This window comes from Notothenia rossii (assembly GCF_949606895.1).
Source record: "Notothenia rossii genome assembly, chromosome: 6".
Classification (NCBI taxonomy): domain Eukaryota; kingdom Metazoa; phylum Chordata; class Actinopteri; order Perciformes; family Nototheniidae; genus Notothenia; species Notothenia rossii.
In genome coordinates this window covers 19,310,189-19,330,349 of record NC_136909.1, presented here as the reverse complement: position 1 = coordinate 19,330,349, position 20,161 = coordinate 19,310,189, and the positions used below count along the sequence as shown (strand labels likewise).

The window sequence follows — 20,161 nt, the reverse complement described above, 5'->3', positions numbered from 1 at the left end:
GTTATAATTTGCCGACCTCAACACACCATTCTTTCAAATCTATTCCATCAGACTCTCTCAGTACTTTAATGCTATGACTAAACAACATTACTTCCAGCGTTTATATCCTACAAAACCCCTCGAAAAAGAATAGTAATACGACAAGATTTCTGTCCACACGTTTAACATAATAGTCCAGTATGAATTCAGCCTAAAAAAAGGAAACCAGATCATTAAGCTGCATCTGTAGGCCTCATGTCTCTTTAAGACAATGCATTACCAGCAGGGACTGAGCTGCTGCCAAGGCATTTGGGTTGCTGCAGCCAAGCGCATACACACGCTTGCACACACACAGACCCTCTCACACACACACACCAAAAATCACTCACTAAGCCAAAACTGGCACAAGACAAGTGCTTAGACAAGCGAGCCTCTCTGTTTCCCCTCTCTTCTCACACACACACACACACACACTCTTGCTTACACATATGCACAACAATTCTTCAAGAGAGAAAAACCACAACCCACCCACAATTGTCACAAATAAATTCTCTAATGTAACTCATTGCACCCACAACAAGGTCAGGCTCAGCAAACAAACATATTGAGGCAAAGCAATTCTGGTAAAAATCAATAAGAAAAACACTGACGCTACATCCTTATTTTCACCTGAATCATATTGTAAGAATTAGAATGAAATGTCTCCTTTTCAAACGATTTAATAAAGATTGTTATTCTTACTTGTTCTCATTGGTTGCGTCATATCGAGGCATGGGGTCCATATCGTTGCCGTTGACATCAAAGCTGGCTTGAGGGTCCTGGAGGAGACATGGAGGTCAGAGCAAGTAAATCAAACATCAAAATGACAGTTGCAATAATGAAAAGGGGAGAACAAATATTCAATATAAATTCATTAGAAAGGTAGGTTCAACACTACCTGTGTGTGAGTGTGTGTGTGTGTGTGTGTGTGTGTGTGTGTGTGTGTGTGTGTGTGTGTGTGTGTGTGTGTGTGTGTGTGTGTGTGTGTGTGTGTGTGTGTGTGTGTGTGTGTGTGTGTGTGATTAAGTAATAGATAATTAGAACACAAACAAGCTTCTCTAACCCAATCAAATAGTTCACTTTAGCATTACTCAATGGTTTTGTAAATCGAATGCAATCAGAGCAAACTCCATCTGCTGCTTCGCTCCCCCCTCGGCATAAACAAATCCAGGCATTAGGAGTAGCTAATAACAGCAGAGCAGGCGCTGTCACACAGGGGGTGAATCATTTTATCTGCACAGCGGATTGATGGCCTTACCTACCGCCACAGGCCAAAAAAGTTCCTCTAACTATCCAGCCTTGGCCTGACGTAGACATACCTCTGCATGCACATAAAAGTAAGGCAACCACAAACAAATAAACATGTCAGCATTCCTGAACACCCACAGGTTCCGGGAAGCCTTCCTTGGAAGTGTGATCCATGATGCATGATTACCTGATCCATAGTACAGTATCGAAATGTAGTTTACATTTTGAGACTTGGGTATCTTTTAACATTCCAAGGGGAATAACCAATTAATATGTATGAAATCAAATGAATGTGTTCAATTACTATAATAACATTAGTACTTTATTTCAAAAAGATAATCATTGTTGATATTATATTTATAATCAGACAACTGAAATGCTGTTACTGATGGGACGTTAATCTTCAATAAAGGCAAACTCGTAGCCAAAACACACAAATACAGATTACATATAGCCTACATTTGATAACTATAAACTTCACACCCAGACATATAGATGAAAAGGTTTTTGTTTTTTTTACATTTTCATTGACCACTAAGGAATCAACATGTACACACATACACACACATGCAATGCCGCCCTACACGTGCATACATACACACTCACGTAGTTCTGAAAGAGGTCTGGGTGGTTCCTCTCGATGCCGTCATCCAGTATGGTCACCACCACGTTTTTACCCGTGTAGCCCCTCTTCCAAGCCCCCATGATGTTCATATCCGACTGACAGTTATGGACGTTGTCGTTACAGTGCTGCAGTGAGGGGGGCAGGAGGTGAAAAAAGAGAAGGTGACAAATAAGAGGAGTGGGAAAACCAAACAGATGCAGAGCCTTAAATATGAAAAGGCTCAAATAATGACATTTTCAACTTTACTTCAAAAATGGTATGTGAGCCATACCTTTTTTTACATAGAGGCACAGACACATATAAAGCAGTCCAAACAAGTAAAGTCTCAAAGTGTTTGAAAAAGTGAAATCTCAGACAACTTAGGAAAACAACTCTTACTCAGCTGTTTCAGTCAAAACACTTTTTCTTGCCGTTATTGTGAAATTCAATATCCTCCACTTCACATTTGTTTTAAAAGCACTGCATGTGCTACCAGCTGTCATTTGTTTACATGCCAAATAAACATTTAGATAGCTTAAATACATTTTAAAGTATGTTAACTAAAGAATTCAACTTCATTTGATTCGAAAGTGCAAGATATTTTTGAACATTTGTACGCAACTGGACTTTTTTTTTTATATATAAATTGGATCAAAATCCCTTGTGGACAAACTGACAAAAATATTTCTGTGTCATTATGTGTTTCAAATTACAAGTATTTTGTCATTAAAATGAGCAGAGGAAGCATTTGTTTCAAAGTACACCTGCAAACACAGTTCAGAGAGTCTTTTCTACAAATAAAACATGTTTTAAACCTGGTCAAAGTATTAGCTGTTATCTTCACAAAGTTAACAATTGACAGAGCAGAGTACACTCCACCACAAACACACAAATGCGTATCTTAAAGAGCAATGTTCTAATGGGTGTATGCAAACACTCGTGATAAGCAGGCCCAATCTCTGCAATGAGAATCTGAATGTAATGTGTGAGTGTGTGTGCTTCTGTGTGTGCACGCTTGAACAGGAAATGATTTGAAAAAGCAGAACGCTGTGGACTGAATGTCTCACCCTGACCCTACATTTTCTGTTTTCAAATTAAGTCAAAAAATGTCATCACTATGGCTCTTCTAGCCTTTCATTCAGGGAAACAGACACGCAAATCCCTCAGCTTCACTGACCCTGCAGTAATCAGGATCATGCCATGACCTCGGCTGACCTTTGACCCACAAACCCGATAAATATGGGGAGCAGACAAAGACAGCATAAAGGACCCTAAATGATGTTGCGCAGCATTTGCCTCGGACTGCGATATGCGTGTTTTGGTGCGTCAAACATGCAAACTGCGTTAGGAGTATACAGCATACTCACTATGTACCACATACTGCTCCACTTGGCGTCATTATAGAATATGTTGTTCTGGGCCGGGCTGCTGTGGGCGGGGCTTGTCAGGGAAAGGGGCGGGACGAGTTGGTAATCCCTCTTGATCCTCCTCTTCACCACCTGCTGCTGTATCCACTCCACCTGAAAAACACACACAAACGGAGTAAGCATCGAGCAATACCACAAATACTGGATGACCAGTACAATCAGGCAACAGGTGGAATGTCATCAAAGTTCATTTGAAATGGTGTGTAAATGATTCAACATTTACACTCAGGAAAATATACAGTTGTGAAAAACCTGGGATCTTTTTAATGAATGAGTGCTGCGTCTCCCACAGCAAAGGGAACATCCTGGTTATTTTTGGAATATCTATATGGCGAATATACTGAGGCGCCTGACCAGCACAGGCAAAACATAAAAAAGCAGCAGAGGAGAATTACATTCCTGCTATGGTTGAGTCATGAATCCAGATGACATTTTACTTGCAGCAGCAAAAAAAGCGGAATAAAAAAAAGCAGTCTTTCACTTAAAGGTGAGGTGATTTTCATTTTTAAGAAACATTTTTTAAAAGTGTGACAATGCTCTGCTGTAAAGTGATTTCAGCCATATGACTCATTTTTGAATAACTTGCAACAAAGATGAGTAAATTATGACTTATCTGAGATAAACTATAGAACAAAAAGTAAACCGAAATCCTGCGTTCAAGAAGTATGACCTTTTATTCTCTCTAGTTTTAGCCTACAAGGGTGTTTTAGTGGACTCAATGTTTCCTCTCCATCAGTACTTTTCTTCCCATCTGCGAAATAGACAGACTAATACACACACATATGCACCAAAGACATAAATGTCTCTCAGGTAACATCAATCTCTCAAATGTTATGGGCTCGCTCCAAGGCACAAGGCATTCCTTGGCAGGAATCTCGTTTCACTTTCAGACGGAATTTTCCGATTTCAAAATCAGCATTATTGGATCAGAACAAGAGGGCTGGTCACCTCTTTTTAAAACCCGACATCTTGTGTTTAGTCTACATTAAGTCCTGCAGACTTAACCTGTCTAAAGAGACACCATGAGAAGTGTTCCTGTAGCAGCAACAATGAAAACACACAACCTAAAATATCAGCAGGCATTAAACTGAGAGCTGTATGGAAGCATCTTGATATGTTAATGTGGATAAATTAATTATTTCTTAACACAAAAACCTGGTTGAGTGACAGCTTACACAGACTTCAGTAGGATCCTTTCAACAGACTTCGGGAAAACAACTAGTTCAGACGGCTACTTTTTATTTATACGGTAAATAATGTGCATTCCTGCTGAAGCGATGAACATCTACTGACAAACACACTCTGCCTATAACAGATTAATCAATAGAGTACATTTCACACAGAAAAAGTGTTTTGATGCTCCGTTTGCTGGATCCAGGAGTCTCAGGCTTTGGTGAACAATGTCCCACTACAAAGAGAGAGCCTTTCTCCACATCAATACAACTCTAGCAGACAGTGAGGAGAGAAAAGCTGACATAATGACTGCAGAGTGATTATCTGCTCTCATGCACTGAAATAATCTGCCAGGCTCTCCGGAGAGTTGGAGAGGAAGGCAACAAGACAAGATAAGACGAGAGACGTAGAGGTGATAAAGAGCCGAAGAGAACGAGACCCTGGAGAGTCAATAAAAAAAAAGACAGAGCTAGAGGAGGAGGGAAGAGAAAACAAATAGCAAGTGAGACCGAAAGACAGCAAGTGGAGGGAGGATGATTGACTTTAGAAATTGATTTAATAACTCAAGTATATCGTAAAGGAGGGAGAACAGAAAATGAGTCGGTAAATGACACCCAAGAGTGGAGACCTTGCTTATACGAGGGCAAGATATGGGAGGAAAAGAAACGACAGACCAGGGAAGAGAATGAGTACAAAGCGCAGTGAGACGTTTTGTTTCAGCATTGTGCTCGTACGTCTGCTGAGGTCTCAGTTCATTTCGCGCCAAGTTCTGTCAGGAACATCAGCTTCAAAATGAGCGTTTACACACGCCATTAGCCCCAAAAACAACACTGTCATCAGGAAATGTGCATGTGTGGATCTGTGCTGAAGCTCTGGTGTATCGTTAACATTTGCATACATTAGCATCGCATCAACCTCAATCTTTGATCAGCACTGTAACTCTTAACTGCTCTCGTCTGTTCCTTGGTAATTCAATAAAAGGTCTGACAAATAATGCATCGCTGCCATCTGTGCTCTAAGCCATACATTATTTTGCAGACCGACCCTTAACATATGGCGGGGGAAAAATAAATTGCTAAAGTAAGGTCTCAATCGGTTTGTAGTTAACATCAGATGTGTCCGATTTTTGTTGAAAAAATTAACCTGAATGTTTCTTGTTGTACCGAGTTTGTATGTTTATGGTTTAATGCACTTATTGTGTGTCACTTTGGATAAAAGCGTCAGCTAAATTGAATGTGACAAGTTCCTGCATTTGGGTTCTGGAAAGTATCCACAAGTGTCCTTCAGCAAGACACTGAAACACTTAAACCTCTGTCAGGTGCTGCTCTGCAGAAAATAATGTCTTTGATCCTCCCTGAAGAGGTGCTAAATAAAGCATTTAGGATCAGTGAAGTACCAGGCTTTATTTTTGCTATATACGGTACATTTACCTTGGTGCTACAAGACCTTCTAATGCGTTGTTTTAACAGCAGGAGCAGAAACACTCACGTGTTCATCTACCTTGTGCTGTTTAGTCCAAATAATATTGGTTTGCTTTTCAAATCTTTTCGTGTTACTTTCTAATAAAAGGTTTACTACAAAATGTGTCTTTTCAGGTATTTCATGCGATTACTTTCAAAAGTTAAAAAAGGAGAACACATTTTTTTAAACGAGCCCCTATCTTACTAGATACAAAACTGGGAACAAACATAGGTTGCTTTCTTCACATGAATATATTTTTTAAAAAACACTCACATTCATCCTCTATTTGCAGGACGACCTGAGGTGAATAAATGGTATTCAACTGTAAAGCAATCAAGGGCTGCTCTAAAGCAATCAAGGGCTATTCTAAAGCAATCAGGGGCTATGCCATTTTTTGTTTTCGCTGCAAGAACACCACTCAATGGTAACAGCCTGCGGTTATTGGCCTCAATTGTGTCACGTTTGCCAATCCCTATCCAAACAAAGACAATATTGCTCTCCATTATGCCTCTAAAACGTGCCCATGTATCACTGCCTTTGTTGGGAGGGAGGCGTGTGGCGCAGTGGACTAGTGCGTTGGTGTTCGGATCAAGGTTCAAAAAACCCTACTGCAGTCAGCATGTCGTTGTGTCCCTGGGCAAGACAGTTCACCCCAAATTGGCCACAGTATTCAGTATGTAAGTCGCTTTGGATAAAAGTAACATGTAATGTAATGTTTCGTTGCCAATTTGCGGGTAGGCTTTGGGGCATGAAGATATGATCCACTCAATATTTGTAACTCCAGCTTGGTGGAGCAGATGAATGATGTGCGATCACCTGTACCGTCACCCTGCTTTTTTCATTCCTCCCTCTCCTATCTCACTCTTTACTTTTCTCATCTCGTCTCGATCCCATCCATTCCGTCTCTTATTGGGGCATTTCAGGTCTTCTCCGCAGATGCCAATTTGTTCTCTTAGATTGCCTGTCCTTCTCTCTTTTTCCCATTCCAACCCCCTTCCTCCTTCCTCCCTCCTCTCTCTCTCTCTCTCTCTCTCATTCCCTCTCTGTGTAAGAGTTAGCAGGTGGCTCTTGCTGGCTGGGTCAGTAACCAGGGGAAACTGGGGAAGAGTTCACTTCAAAAGAACAAATGGGAACAAATTGATCCACTTTCACTGCTGTTTTTGAGACGCTGTTTGAGTTGCAGGCAAATGAACAGAAATGTGGGAGTTTAAAAAAAAAGGTCAAAAGGCTTGTGTAGCAGAACACCCACAACAACCCTTGGACCGACATGAGAAGCCGGTCTTTCTGCTCTCTTAAGTGCAATTTAGGGCCTCAGCCCAACTTTTCACAGACGGATTGAGCCCTGTGGTGCTGTGCTGGCCAGCTGTAGGTGCTCCTCTCAGGGCATCCACTGCTTAATGGTTCATCTGGTAAACAAATTAAAGGCAAAAACTGTATTTGGCAGATTGTCCCAGAAGCATCCTGGTTTTATGGATGCATGTATCTGGGACTGTGTGGAGGCTCATGTTACCTAAGCATATGCAAGTGAAGTTACCGCCAAGGTACACACGCTCCACGATGCTGTGAGTCTTCCAAACATGATCATAAATATAAGAAAATATCTAAATGCCGTAATGGGTAACTATTGAGCAGACTTACAACTGTTCAATCAGTTGAGCTCATCCAAATGTAATAATATAGTTTTCTTTGTGGCATGACTTCTAGAAGCCTGCAACTCAGATATTATAAAAGACTGAAATTACATTTTGGCGTCAAAGCAATTCTGCATTTCAGTACATCCCACCAAGGATTCAGCTGCGGACCACACCTGGCTCTCAGATTTCCAGCAGATTTCTGGATAAATGACTTTGAGTAAACAAGAGTCTCGCTAAGTGAAACCGTATGGAAACACCACGCTCCTGCCGCGGACAGACAGCCGGCATTTAGCACTTGTTCCTCTCTACTAATCTTTGCACAGACTTCAAAAGCCATTATATAAAGGAGAAACAATCCCTGTAGTACTCTAATTGGTGTTTACAATAAACTCAACATGGCTAGAAATGGATTTTAAACAAAGCAGGCCGAGTCTACTTGAACTCATTTCACACCAAAAACTAATAACAGTGCAGAGCTACAAGAAAAAAATCTGGCTGTGCACATTTTCTTGGAACTCCCAGTATGAATGAGTCATGTGCGCACGTCAGCAGAGCCGTGCAAGGTGCAAGCCGAGTGCTGGTGAACAAACGAAGAGAAGGTCTCCTTATACAGGTTTGTATATGCCTGTTTAATGCCTCTGCAGATGCATTTCACCTCTTTGTCTCTCATATTGATTTACAGATGGTGATTCACAAAAGGGAAATCTAAATTTCAAACATTGAGTGTAACTGGCATTTTAGTTGAATTACAACGATAGTACAATAACTTAAGAGAACAAAAAGTTGTTTTATAAAAGAGTGTTATTGAAATGGGAATTGTGGTCATTTAGAAATATCCTTATTTTGAGATTACAAGTTAATTTGGGTCTTCTCTGTCTTCCAGAAATGCTCATAACAATCCCATAATAGTCTTCCCATTGATCTTCAATGACATCCACTTAAACACAGACAGTGGCAGAACTTCAGTGTTAGTATTATTAGATCTCAGTGCTGCGTTTGACACTGTTGATCACAACATATTACTAGACCAACTAGAAAACTGGGTGGGACTTTCGGAAACAGTTCTACATTGGTTTGAATCCTACTTAAAGGACAGACACAACTTTGTTTCTATAGGTAAATACACATCTGAGTTGACAAATATGACATGTGGGGTACCTCAAGGCTCCATCTTGGGGCCTCTTCTCTTTAACGTCTACATGCTACCACTTGCTCAGATAATGAAGAACAACTAAATAAGTTACCATAGCTATGCAGATGACACACAAATGTACGTAACAATTTCACCAGGAGACTATGCTCCAATTCAAACACTGAGTAAGTGCATTGAACAAATCAATGACTGGATGTGTCAGAACTTTCTCCAATTAAACAAAGATAAAACTGAGGTAATGGTTTTTGGAGCCAATGCAGAACGTATAAAAGTTAGCGCTGAGCTTCAGTCTGCAATGTTCAAAACAACAGATAAAGCCAGAAATCTAGGTGTAGTCATGGACTCTGACCTGAGTTTCAACAGTCACATTAAAACAGTTACTAAATCAGCTTACTATCACCTAAAGAATATATCTAGGATTAAAAGACTGATGTCACAGCAGGATTTGGACAAACTTGTCCATGCTTTTATCTTCAGTAGACTTGACTACTGTAATGGTGTCTTTACAGGTCTCACTAAAAAATCTATTAGAAAGCTGCAGCTAATTCAGAACGCTGCTGCTCGAGTCCTCACTAACACTAAGAAAGTGGATCACATCACTCCTGTTCTGAACTCTTTACACTGGCTTCCTGTGTGTCAAAGAATAGATTTCAAAATACTGCTGCTGGTTTATAAAGCACTGAATGGTTTAGGCCCAAAATACATTTCTGACCTCCTGCTAAATTATGAACCATCCAGATCTCTCAGGTCTTCAGGGAAGGGTCAGCTTTCTGTCCCCATAGTCAGAACTAAACATGGTAAAGCAGCGTTTAGTTATTATGCTCCAAATATCTGGAACAAACTCCCAGAAACCTGCAGGTCCGCTGCAACTCTCACTACTTTTAAATCCAGGCTGAAGACTTTTCTTTTTGTCGCTGCTTTTAATTGAACTATTCATGTCTTAGACTGCACTGTAACTTTTATCCATGTATTTTTTCTTTTAATGTTTCTTTTATTAACTTTTCTTTTTAATGACTGATTTGAAATGCCATTTTCTTAATGTCTTTCATTTTTTGTAAAGCACTTTGATTTGCCTTGTGTTGAAAAGTGCTATATAAATAAACTTGCCTTGCCTTAAAATCTAAATGTTATATTTGAAAACAGAATAAAATGGAGCAGGTTTCCAACTCAAGACACACTCTCTCCAGGTCAACGGCCTTCACAGAGTGATACAGCAGTGTGAACAACTAAGAAGCCTTTGACCTGAGAGGTAAGTGACACTGCAGTTAAGGCAGATGCCATAAAGCAGTACTCTCTGCTGTACTGCATCACCATGGTAACATGCGTGCCAATAACTACTGTGGATGGCAGGGTGCGCCTTTCATGGCACCGCTACACCCATCTGACTCACTTGCACACAAACACACACGCTGTCATTATTACAAAACCTGATTGCAAAACATCATTAGCACAATGCCAGACTACGCTGGTGCCAAACAAGACCTCATGTTGATCCCAAACACACACACAGGTCGCAGATTACGCTGAAAGTAGAACCAGTGAGCGCGAAAACACTGACAGCTCCATTCCTCTCCACACTGCCTTTCCCTTATTCAGTTTCTCTAATTCATCTTTCCCCTCTTCCCTTCTCTCCTCAGCTCCTCTCCTGTTGTTGAAGCTCCTTCTTCTCTCCGTTAACCTCTCTTCTCTGATCTACACCTTTAAAATCTCCATCTCTCGGCCAGCTGGCGTCAGGACATAAACCGCCCTCCACTGTGGCACAGTGTCAGGCCCGAGAGAGCAAGAGGACCAAAGGCGGAGGGAGGGAGACAAGTGTGCTGAAACAAGTGATAAAAGGAGATAGGAGAGGAAGAAAAGAAGAGGAACGTGATGACAGGTAAGGACAGCAGGTGGACAAAACAAGCTGAGTGGACCAAAAAGTAGAGAAAGGAAGAGTTAAAAAGAAACAAGGAGATAGCAGAAAACAAGTTAGGTTGATAACAAAAGGTGACAGCAATTGTGTTATCTTTTCTTTATGTTTCACTCACTATGTCTGTTCCTATTTAATCCTCTCTTCTTATAGCCACACTGATACGTCATTATTATTCCTCAGCGGTCAGCATGCATCCATGTGCATCACAGAAGCAAACAAACTTGCATGCTCGTGATTTGACTGCCCTTAACACTCTCACAAAGTCATTGCTGATTAATTAAATCCCTGAATTTCCAAAAAGTCAATATTTCTAAGGAGAGTTTCACCTTATTTTCTCAGGATCATGTGCCGGCCTGGCCTGCTTGGTTTCACTTCATAAAACAGGCAAAAATCCACTTTTAACATCAACAATACTCTATTAGAGTGAGGCTTTCACATGTTTAGAATCAAACTGTATTGTCATATAATTTAAATGACTAGCACACACCAATCTCTTAATCATCAGTAAAGGAAAATGGCTAAACAATAACAACAATGTGCTGCTTTGAACTGGCAAATTGTTCTATGTATTTTGATGAAGTTCAGAGTGGTGTAAAGTTCAGGCTTCATTAATAATGCAGCGAGGGTTGGCAGTGATGAGAGGAGCACTGACAGGACAAGAGGAAGGGTTTAGCTGAGGTCAAACTCACACAAAACTAAATATTGTTCAGATGACTAGGATGCCTTGCAAACATGTTTTTTAGACTTAATAAGGCAAATCCAAAACAACGTGAAGTAGAAAACATATGAGATTTGTTTTTCTCCTTTACTCACACAGAATTAATTAACCTGGGACTGCTAATCGATAAGTCACTAAGACAAATACATGTCATTTATCGTGATAATTGACCTTTATTGATTAATCGTTAAAGCTGGTATTGGAACCTCGAGTTAAAGAAACTATCTCCAGTTATAAACTTGAAGATCTCCGTTTTTTGGGAGTTTTTTTTCCCAGGACACAGACACCCAGTTTATAATACTGCAAGTGAGAGGGCTTTAATCACTGGGCAATAGGGCAATTTACTATAAAATAGCTCCATTTCCAGATGGAATAGGACAGATATTAAAATATAAATCTTTGAGATATAGAGTATTTGGATTCTCAAGTTCAACCCATCATTCACAAAACAATAAATCAGGCTTACCTTGGGCTCCATGGAGATGAAACTATGGCGACCGCGGCTGGACAATGTCGACCTCTTGATGGTCCGGCTATGGAAGAAGTGATAGTGGTCTTTGAGATCCCCGATCTGCAAAACACATGTATACATTATTTATTGTTATCTATTATTTATTTAGAAACTTATTTATGAATTCCATAACCCTTTCTACCTCACATAACTCATTATTGTAACCAACAAAATGTAATCATCAACCGTGTCCTCTATTTATTCTTCTAGAGTCGTTTTGCATTTTGAAACAGATAGACACGTGCTGTAAACACATTGTACAAACACAAGACAGAAATTATGAATAGAGTAAAGTCCTGTTGTGAGTGACTGAGTACTTTAAAGAATAAATGTGTAATTTGAGGTCCTTCTCTCAAAGTAGTAGAGTAGGTTATAGTTTTAATATCCATGTTTGTCAAATGTGTTGATGTAGGGTAGCCTTGATTGTAGATCATTTTAAAATCGGTTTTCTAATCTTAAAATGCCTAGATTGATCGGTGCTCAGCAATTTTGTGGTTCCACTCAAAGCTTGAGTTTTTTTAAAACAACATGAAATGTGAGGTGACCTTGCATGAATCCTCGTTTTATAGAAAACAGCTTTTTCCTATTTGGGGGATCAACATATCGAATTCTTTTCCTAGAAAACTCAAAAGTGTATCCTGACTGAGATCATTTTTATAAAAAGGACCAGTGAAGTAATAATAAGTGATATGATGCTTCTTCTTTTATGCAGCTTTGGTTTGTCTTAAATTAACCGTCTTTCTCGTTTAGTTCTTTGTGTTTCAATGTTGTTGAGATTGTGTTTTGTTTAGTTGCACGTTTATTTGTTGTTGTATAAAAAGAAAAAAAAGCCCATCTCGGCATAGGCATTGCGATTCCTTGGCTATGTCAGTCGTTGATTTTACATACCTGCCCCAATACAGACAAACATTAAAGGGCGATACAAAAAGTTGTGTTGAGGTCTTAAAAACTATTAGAGAAGAAGACGTGGACTAAAAGGTGAGACAGAAAAGGCAGCCAAGTCAAACAAAAACACACAATGAGACACACAAAGACAGAATGAGACAGACTGACAAGTGTGCACGCAGACTTTGAGTGACAGAGGGATGAGGAGAACGTCAAGCTGCTGGACAGTGGTGATTACTTTTAATAATTGATAAAGACCATACAATCCAAACTGTCATGGCTGCCAAGGGTCCTGTGGCGCGTCACTGATCCACAGCTGAGCTCCACCGCTACACAACCCATTAGATCAGCTTTCAGCTCAAAGCTCATACACACATTCTACAGCTTCAAGACAGATGAAATGAGAAACAAGAAAGTGCCAATTGGCCCTTCTGGATCACCTTCCAGCAAACACCAAACATTAGCTAAACGGGCGGAACACATTAGATGTCTTTGGTTATCAGAGTTAAAAGCATTCTGCATAAATGCTGAAAAAATGTGCTGCCATAATAGGCGGCTACCACTTTGGATACTTCTCATAGTGTAAACAGGTCCAAACATATCATGCTTCCAATGCCTGTTTAATCTACCCAACATCTGCACTCCCATTAGCAGGCCACCCCTCACTCTAGGAGTGTCTGTAGGGAAAAGCTCTACACACAGAATTAAAAAAACCCTAAAGGCAGGTTTTAAACTTTACTGCACTGCTCTTTTTAAAGCCATCTACAATGTGTGTTTTTAGAAGAATCACCTAATAGAGTGACATGCACATCCTAATCATAGCTTCAACACCACTTGTAATACATCTCCCTCCCGCACTTAAATGTTTGTTAACTTCCACTTTTTGTGTCTGGGGACACCTTTGTGGCATCTCGAGGGGTTCATCCTCCTTTTGAGTTTTGAAAATAGAATAAATAACAAACGGCAGAGGTGATGAACTCAACTGAAGTCAATGAATCGGAACTTTTACATCATCTTTGGTTACCAGGAATTATGACGTAACAAATGTGTGAAGCCAAACTACTGGCAGTTCATTGATTCATGATGTATTGCACCACAGGCGTTTTTTATTTTATGTATTACCATTTCAATCTTACTTGACACATGACTTAAAGTAATACCACTTTTGCCGGGACTGATTCAGGGTGTGTAATACTTGGATTAGACTTCAAAGATATAGGTGTAGGCTTGACATGAATAAGTGAGAATAAGATCGCCGTTTGCAGCCACAGACGTGAGGGTAAGTGCAAAAAACATCTGGTGTGCCTACAAAAGTGTAATTTGGAATTACAAAATAAATGTTGACTTTGTCCTACATGGTGTGACATCAAGGTTGATGCTGATACAATCCAGTCCCCATATGGATAGATGGAGACAAATTGACACTGAGATTTGATGTATTCTGTTAAGGCTTGTTGTCACACTGCAATATAATCTACTGGCCCATCATAAGAATTCAAATGGATCAGGCTGGACACCGATTGTTTTTGTTAATCATCAACACTGGATTATCAGCTTGGTTCAAATGATCAGCATGAGTGATACATTTCTTATTAACAACAACATCCCAGGCCTGATCCCTTTAAGAACAGACAGATCAACCAATAACCACAAAACGCGTTATCGATGCAATGCCCCCTTTCTGGGTACAGATCATAGGTCTACCTCTCAATGGATCCAACTCCTCTCTTCAGTTTGAACAGATATCCACATCAAGGATCTTGTCTTGTGATTAGACTCATTTTGGGCCACTGTCTTAGTCTGGGAAGGGGGCTCCATGGTTAAGAGGATTACCCAGAATTCCCCAACGAGATGCTCTCTCACTCCATGCCAACTCTTTTCATCCTTCCGTCCATCTATCGTCCCTTCTTCTTCTCCCTCCTCCATCTCCTTGTGTGTGGTTATCTTTGTCTGTTTTTCTCTTTACACCCCTGTCAAGAAGAGTATATTGTCCCAATGTCACATGTTTTCCTTACCCATCCCCCTGTTTTGCTTTCCTTTACATGGAATAACCCCATTAGAGTTATCAGTAATATACCTAAGTATTGCAAACGGTCCAATGATTATGAATAGTCAAAGCAAGTTTAGTTGATATAACTTTTACTGTGTGCCTTCGCAATATACAGTAATTTCCAACTGCAAACAAATGCAATATGTGTTCTCACTTGATAAGTTAAAATCAATCTTCAATATTTATTAGTGCTGCACTATGAGGGAGGGGGTTGATGATGGGGATGTCAAAGTTCACATTAGGAAACCAGAGTGTGCTGTTATCGCTCCCATGGGAGCGGCTTTCAGCTGACCCCAAAACCAGGAAGTGAAGTAAAACTCTTGTCTATGAGGTGTCAAAGTCCAATGAACACTCCATATTGAGATGGAAATTAGGGCGAATGGTGGGGGTTGGGGGCGACAGTGCACTCCACAGGGGAATTCCTATGGGGGCTGGTATGGAAAGGGGGGGAAGACTCCACACATTAGTTCCCGTCAAAGAGAGGGGATAAACGAGGCCATTAAGGCCTGCTCTCTGGGGAGTATAGTGGGTGGGCGGGCTGGATAAGGCGAAGAGGAAAGGGGCGGGGGGGGGGTTCAATAGCTGTTGACTAGGCTACCCCACAACAACCTGTCAGAATGCCCCCCTCTGTTCCACGCCGTCTTCGCGTCGGCAAGTGCAGGCATGAACTACCCACGTATTTTGGTCACGATACTCTGAAGTATGTGTGGGGTCCATGCTTGTGTGGTGCATTTCTTTTTCATTACAAAGGGACACCGGGTTCTTCTTTAAACTTTGCCAAAACAAAGTTACCATTAAAACCCCTCCTCCTGGACCTGTGCAGTCCCTGTTGGATAATAAAATGACACAATGTGACGAGAGACATATAAATCGCAGTGTTTCCCTCCCGTACTTATGTACCTTTTTTACAGCTCGGGTTGGAATTCATGTTAGATTTAACCTCCATTTGGCCTTGAAGGTCAGATCTGAATTGTAAGGTGTTACACTGTTGATACACATGTGCTTAGTGGTTTACTACTACCAATAGATGACAAGCTTATTTTCAATGTGTTCAGCTAGTGGTGGATTATAATTAATTAAGAAACACAGAAGAAAAACAACTAAACTGTCATTTATGTTGGTGTATTCGAGTGTTTACAAATTATCCTAATTGAAGGCAAAGCTCAACAGTTATGATTACTAGCAGCCGACCCAGTGGGCTCACATGGATACGTTTTAATACTCATAGGAGCATCTCTTCTGTAATGTAAAATATTGGCACGTTCTTAAATGAAATAGTTAATGTTTCCAAATAAATCAGGAGTTTTTTTGTTATCAAACAGTCCTGGAAAGTATGGGAAGCTACCGTTTTAGTGTAACAAATAACCACGATGAGGCTCGGTTTGACTGTGGTTCTTTTAAATGTCAATTCCCAGACCACAAGCCAAACAGCAGTCTCACTTGTTTGTCAAAAGGACCAAGCACATGAGACTGCTGTGGCTGAGAGGCTGGTAGAGAGCTCCCTGTGGCTGAACATGATCCGCAGAAACAGTGAAGAGGCACCTGTTGTGCCATCCTGCCCTTCTTTACTTGTTCCCTGCAGGTTCTCTCTCCTTGTCTCGGGGACACACAGCTACAGAAAGACCAGGCTGAGTTAGAGAAGGTCTGTGGCTCAGGTTTGGACTTCAGACCACTGACTTCGTATTGTTTGTTTACTGCTAAAGTAATAACAACATTAGTCAAAAACAAGAAACGACACATCCCTACAAATAAGAGGCAACTTTTGATAGAGCATTAGACGACTTACCTGTCCCATGTTCCTATAGCCGTATTTATCCGCTATCCTCTCGGCGACATCGGGTCCACCGGCTATCCTGACCGCCCAGTGGTTGGTGTAAATCCGAGCATTGCACGGCGGACACGCAAAGCTGAGACTGAGCGCCAGGATGCACAGCAAGCTTTTTCTACAAGCGGCGTTTTGGACCATCTTCCCCCCACTTTAACCCGACTCTTGTCCTCCTCCTCCTCCTCAGCCGACCAGGCGAACAACCAAACTTCTCTTCTCGCCGAGCAAGACTCTCATGAAAACACAACTATCCGGTGCAAATACGTTTGAAGAGAGAGGAAGAGAGAGAGAGAGGGGGGGGGAGCAACGGAGCCCCAAGGAGGAAAAATCTACCTTATCCTCAAACCTCTGCTTTCCACATGGGAGAGTTGGAAGTTTGCGTTTCGTGTGCCCTCTGTTCCTCTCGCTGTCTTTTTTTTTTCCACGGCGGAGGAGGGAGAAGTGGACGTGTCTGCGCGCCGTGCGTCTTTGCGCGTCAGTTCGTGTACGTCTGTGCGCGCGCGGAGCTCCTCAAAGCTGATTTCTCTTCTCCACGAACAACTCGGATGTTGGTCGTTCAGCTCATCGGGCTTTCATGTGGCGAAATGGCTACAGCGCCTCCCCACAAATAACTAGCTGACACTCCGGAGAGTAGAAACAACTGAAGCCGCGGGGTTTCCCTGCCGAGCTCCGCTGGGTCTTAAAGACACTCCGCCGCCAGCCAGACACAGACAGGGGGGTCAAACTGGGGGCCAGGGAGCCACTTGGGGACCAGCTTCCAGGGCTTTCTCCAGGAGGGCCTATTGTTAAAATTAAGAATAATTTACTGAAAATGGTCGAAAAGTAAATAACAATTGATTATTTGTATTGATTGTCATAATTGAAATGACAAAAGAAACATTTTATATTTGGCAGTGCTCATGTCAATGCTGTTACTTCCATATCAAGAATGCATTACATCACAACTGCTACAATATGGTTCTTTTTGTGGTGCATTCCTACATATTAACCATAACCCTGACCCTGTTGCCCTGGCCTTGCACTGACCCTATAACCCAGGTCATACATTCCAATAACTCCGATAGAAATTAAAAAAGTACAAGTAGCAACAGGCATTTGACATATTTATTTTTTGTAAAAACCGGTGACTTTTTTTTAAAGCATTACTTTAAGACTTTTTATTAGCAGCTTGCAGTAGCAAGGTGGTGTTCTAATGATTTCTGTGGGTGACTTAAATATTAGTATGTTTGCTAGTGAAACAAGCTTTCTCCTCTGAAAGTTTACTTTAAAATGTCCCTCTGTTAACAAGTGGATGCATAACGTTTGGACATAGCTTCCCCGTCCCACACCTTTAAATCTGCTGTTGAAAGCAAGCCTTGTTGGTCTCCTGGGAAATATTGACATAGTCATAGCAATGCTAGGTAAACCATGACCTCCACCTCAGTCATCATCCAATGGGAAACAGCCACAGAAAAATATATATCTTAAAAAGAACATGATATTACTCTTTTTCTCCCTTAAAACAACCAGCCATTTTTCAACTTTATCAAATTCTTGTTGTGAATGTCAGTTATTTATGGCTGACCGTTTGAATAGCTTGCAATGTATCTTGCAGCAGAGTGGGTGAACAAGATTGAGTCAGCTAAATCGCTGGTCATGAGCTGATGTCCGATGTGTTTACCTGTCATCCTGTAAACAACCACAGGGATATTATTTTTTGTCTGGGTTACATGACCACCACTGCCATGCGCTAGCCAACTTTATTGCATATTCCCCCTGAATCAGTGAAGCTCTAGACGTCATGCCCCACATCGCAGCACAGGTCACAGCTGACTAAACGCTGTCATTATGGAATGTGCCCGGTATTATCCGTGTTGAGCCTTTCATTCAAGGCCTTTGTTGATTGATGGGTTTTTGTTTTGCAGCAGTTTCCCGGGGATGTCTCTGTGCACAGCGAAAAGTCTGTTCTTCATGGGACACAAGTGAAAATCAGCATAATTGCACTAATTGCAGCCAATTTCTCACTGAATGGACCCCGCTGTCACATCTCACAACACAGGGGGACAAGAACATCTCATGGTCCCCCAGATGGAGATGAAAGAGAATAAGAAAAAAAAAACACTCAGTGATCATTCTCCATTCAGGCAGATGGAGGGGCTTGAAATTTTAAGAAAATAAAGGGAGGAGACGAAACACAGAAGAAATTAATTTGAGTGTCTAAATCAAGTACCCAGGTCACGAGGCCACCTTGAGAACCAGGGCCCCCAATTTCCATTCAGGTCCGAAGTGTCGCGATATCCTGTGTGACAGACTCACTGCTCCCCGGGTTCTCCAGGGAGTGAACCGAGTGAACCCCAACAAAACGTCTTTGTCAACATGTGAGAGCGGATCGGTCATGAGTGTCAACAAACAGTCTGAGGGGCATTCCTGTGTGCATTCCTGCGCCTCTTCAATGAAAAAACGTGGTGCATTGCGTGTTTAGGCCCAACACAACTTTAAAAAAAACTTCACACAACCCCCAGGAAACAACACAATGGAAGGCTCCAATTGGGAACAGCAGCCAAGAAGCTTTATTCACCAAGGACACAGCTAATTTGTTCATTCAGTAGCAAGCCCAACATCTTAAGGGGAGAACCTCCCACGTGATTTTCTCATCCAGGGGCGTTATCAAACGTGTGCCCATCTTGCATTCAAGGGCATCTTGCGATTACCCATCAACCACTGCTTCTCCATACCTCTTTAATGTCCCTGCATTTAGGGGTAAGCCTTTGCTTCACGATTATTGCTTTGATTGTTTATGTTTTTACACTTTTTCTATTTTTTTATAAATCTGAATCCATTCTTTATAGCCTGTATTTCTTTCAGGGGTTTTTTCATTCGTTTCACCAAGTCTGCATCTTGATTTCACTCTTTTTTCCTTCATGTACGTTTCTGTTCCTTCAGTTATGGCCTCGGGCTAGTTGCTCTCTATGACCCCCCTTATCTGTATCTCTCCCTGGGTGGGCTTCCTGAGAGTAAAGGTTGACCTTTCAACTTCACTTTGACCTTTGACCTTGTAGCTGTAGGCTCCTGCACTTAGGCCACAATAGCACCTGCCACTCACCCACTTTCCATCCTCTTTGCTCTGCATCTCCCTCCAATCACCACCATTCCGTTCTTCTTCTCTTCGCCCTCTCCTTTGTCAGACACATACCAGTGTGAAAAAACACACTTACTATACATTCTGTAGAGAGATGGAAGAAGGGGGGAGACAGAGAGAGATAGAGCGGTATGGCAATGCAAGTCAAGGTTTGGTCTCTCCTATCCACAAGGAATATAATTTCTTATCTTCAATGGACTCATTCAGTATGGTAATGTGTATCAATTCAACAGTTTGAAAAAAGTCAAATAATGTAAGAAGAGTTTATCAGGTTTCATTATCTCCAGTGCAGGCATTGTCACACAGATGTCAACACATAAGATGAATTGTTTTACATGCCTTCCTTTAATTTGCGTATTATTGACAATGCACTTTTTACTATGATGTATTCCATTCCATTATGTTACTTGTTGGACGCTTTTAT

The 20,161-nt window shown here is 41.2% G+C and overlaps 1 protein-coding gene across 7 annotated transcripts in view; it reads right to left on the bottom strand.

The window, feature by feature from the left end:
• Window positions 1-17,259, bottom strand: part of pcsk5b (proprotein convertase subtilisin/kexin type 5b) — a 70,652-nt gene extending 53,393 nt beyond the window's left edge. For 4 of the 7 annotated variants that reach the window (XM_079686242.1, XM_079686243.1, XM_079686245.1 and 1 more), the window contains exons 1-5: window positions 16,581-17,258; window positions 11,815-11,919; window positions 3,238-3,390; window positions 1,873-2,031; window positions 721-797 (exon numbers count right to left, since the gene is read on the bottom strand). In XM_079686242.1, the coding sequence (XP_079542368.1) occupies window positions 721-797; window positions 1,873-2,031; window positions 3,238-3,390; window positions 11,815-11,919; window positions 16,581-16,760 (674 nt within the window). In that variant the 5' untranslated portion in view covers window positions 16,761-17,258. Of the gene's footprint in view, window positions 1-720; window positions 798-1,872; window positions 2,032-3,237; window positions 3,391-11,814; window positions 11,920-16,580 lie in introns of all 7 variants that reach the window. The other 3 variants (XM_079686240.1, XM_079686241.1, XM_079686244.1) reach the window with 3 other exon arrangements.
• Between the last annotated feature and the right edge of the window lie 2,902 nt (window positions 17,260-20,161).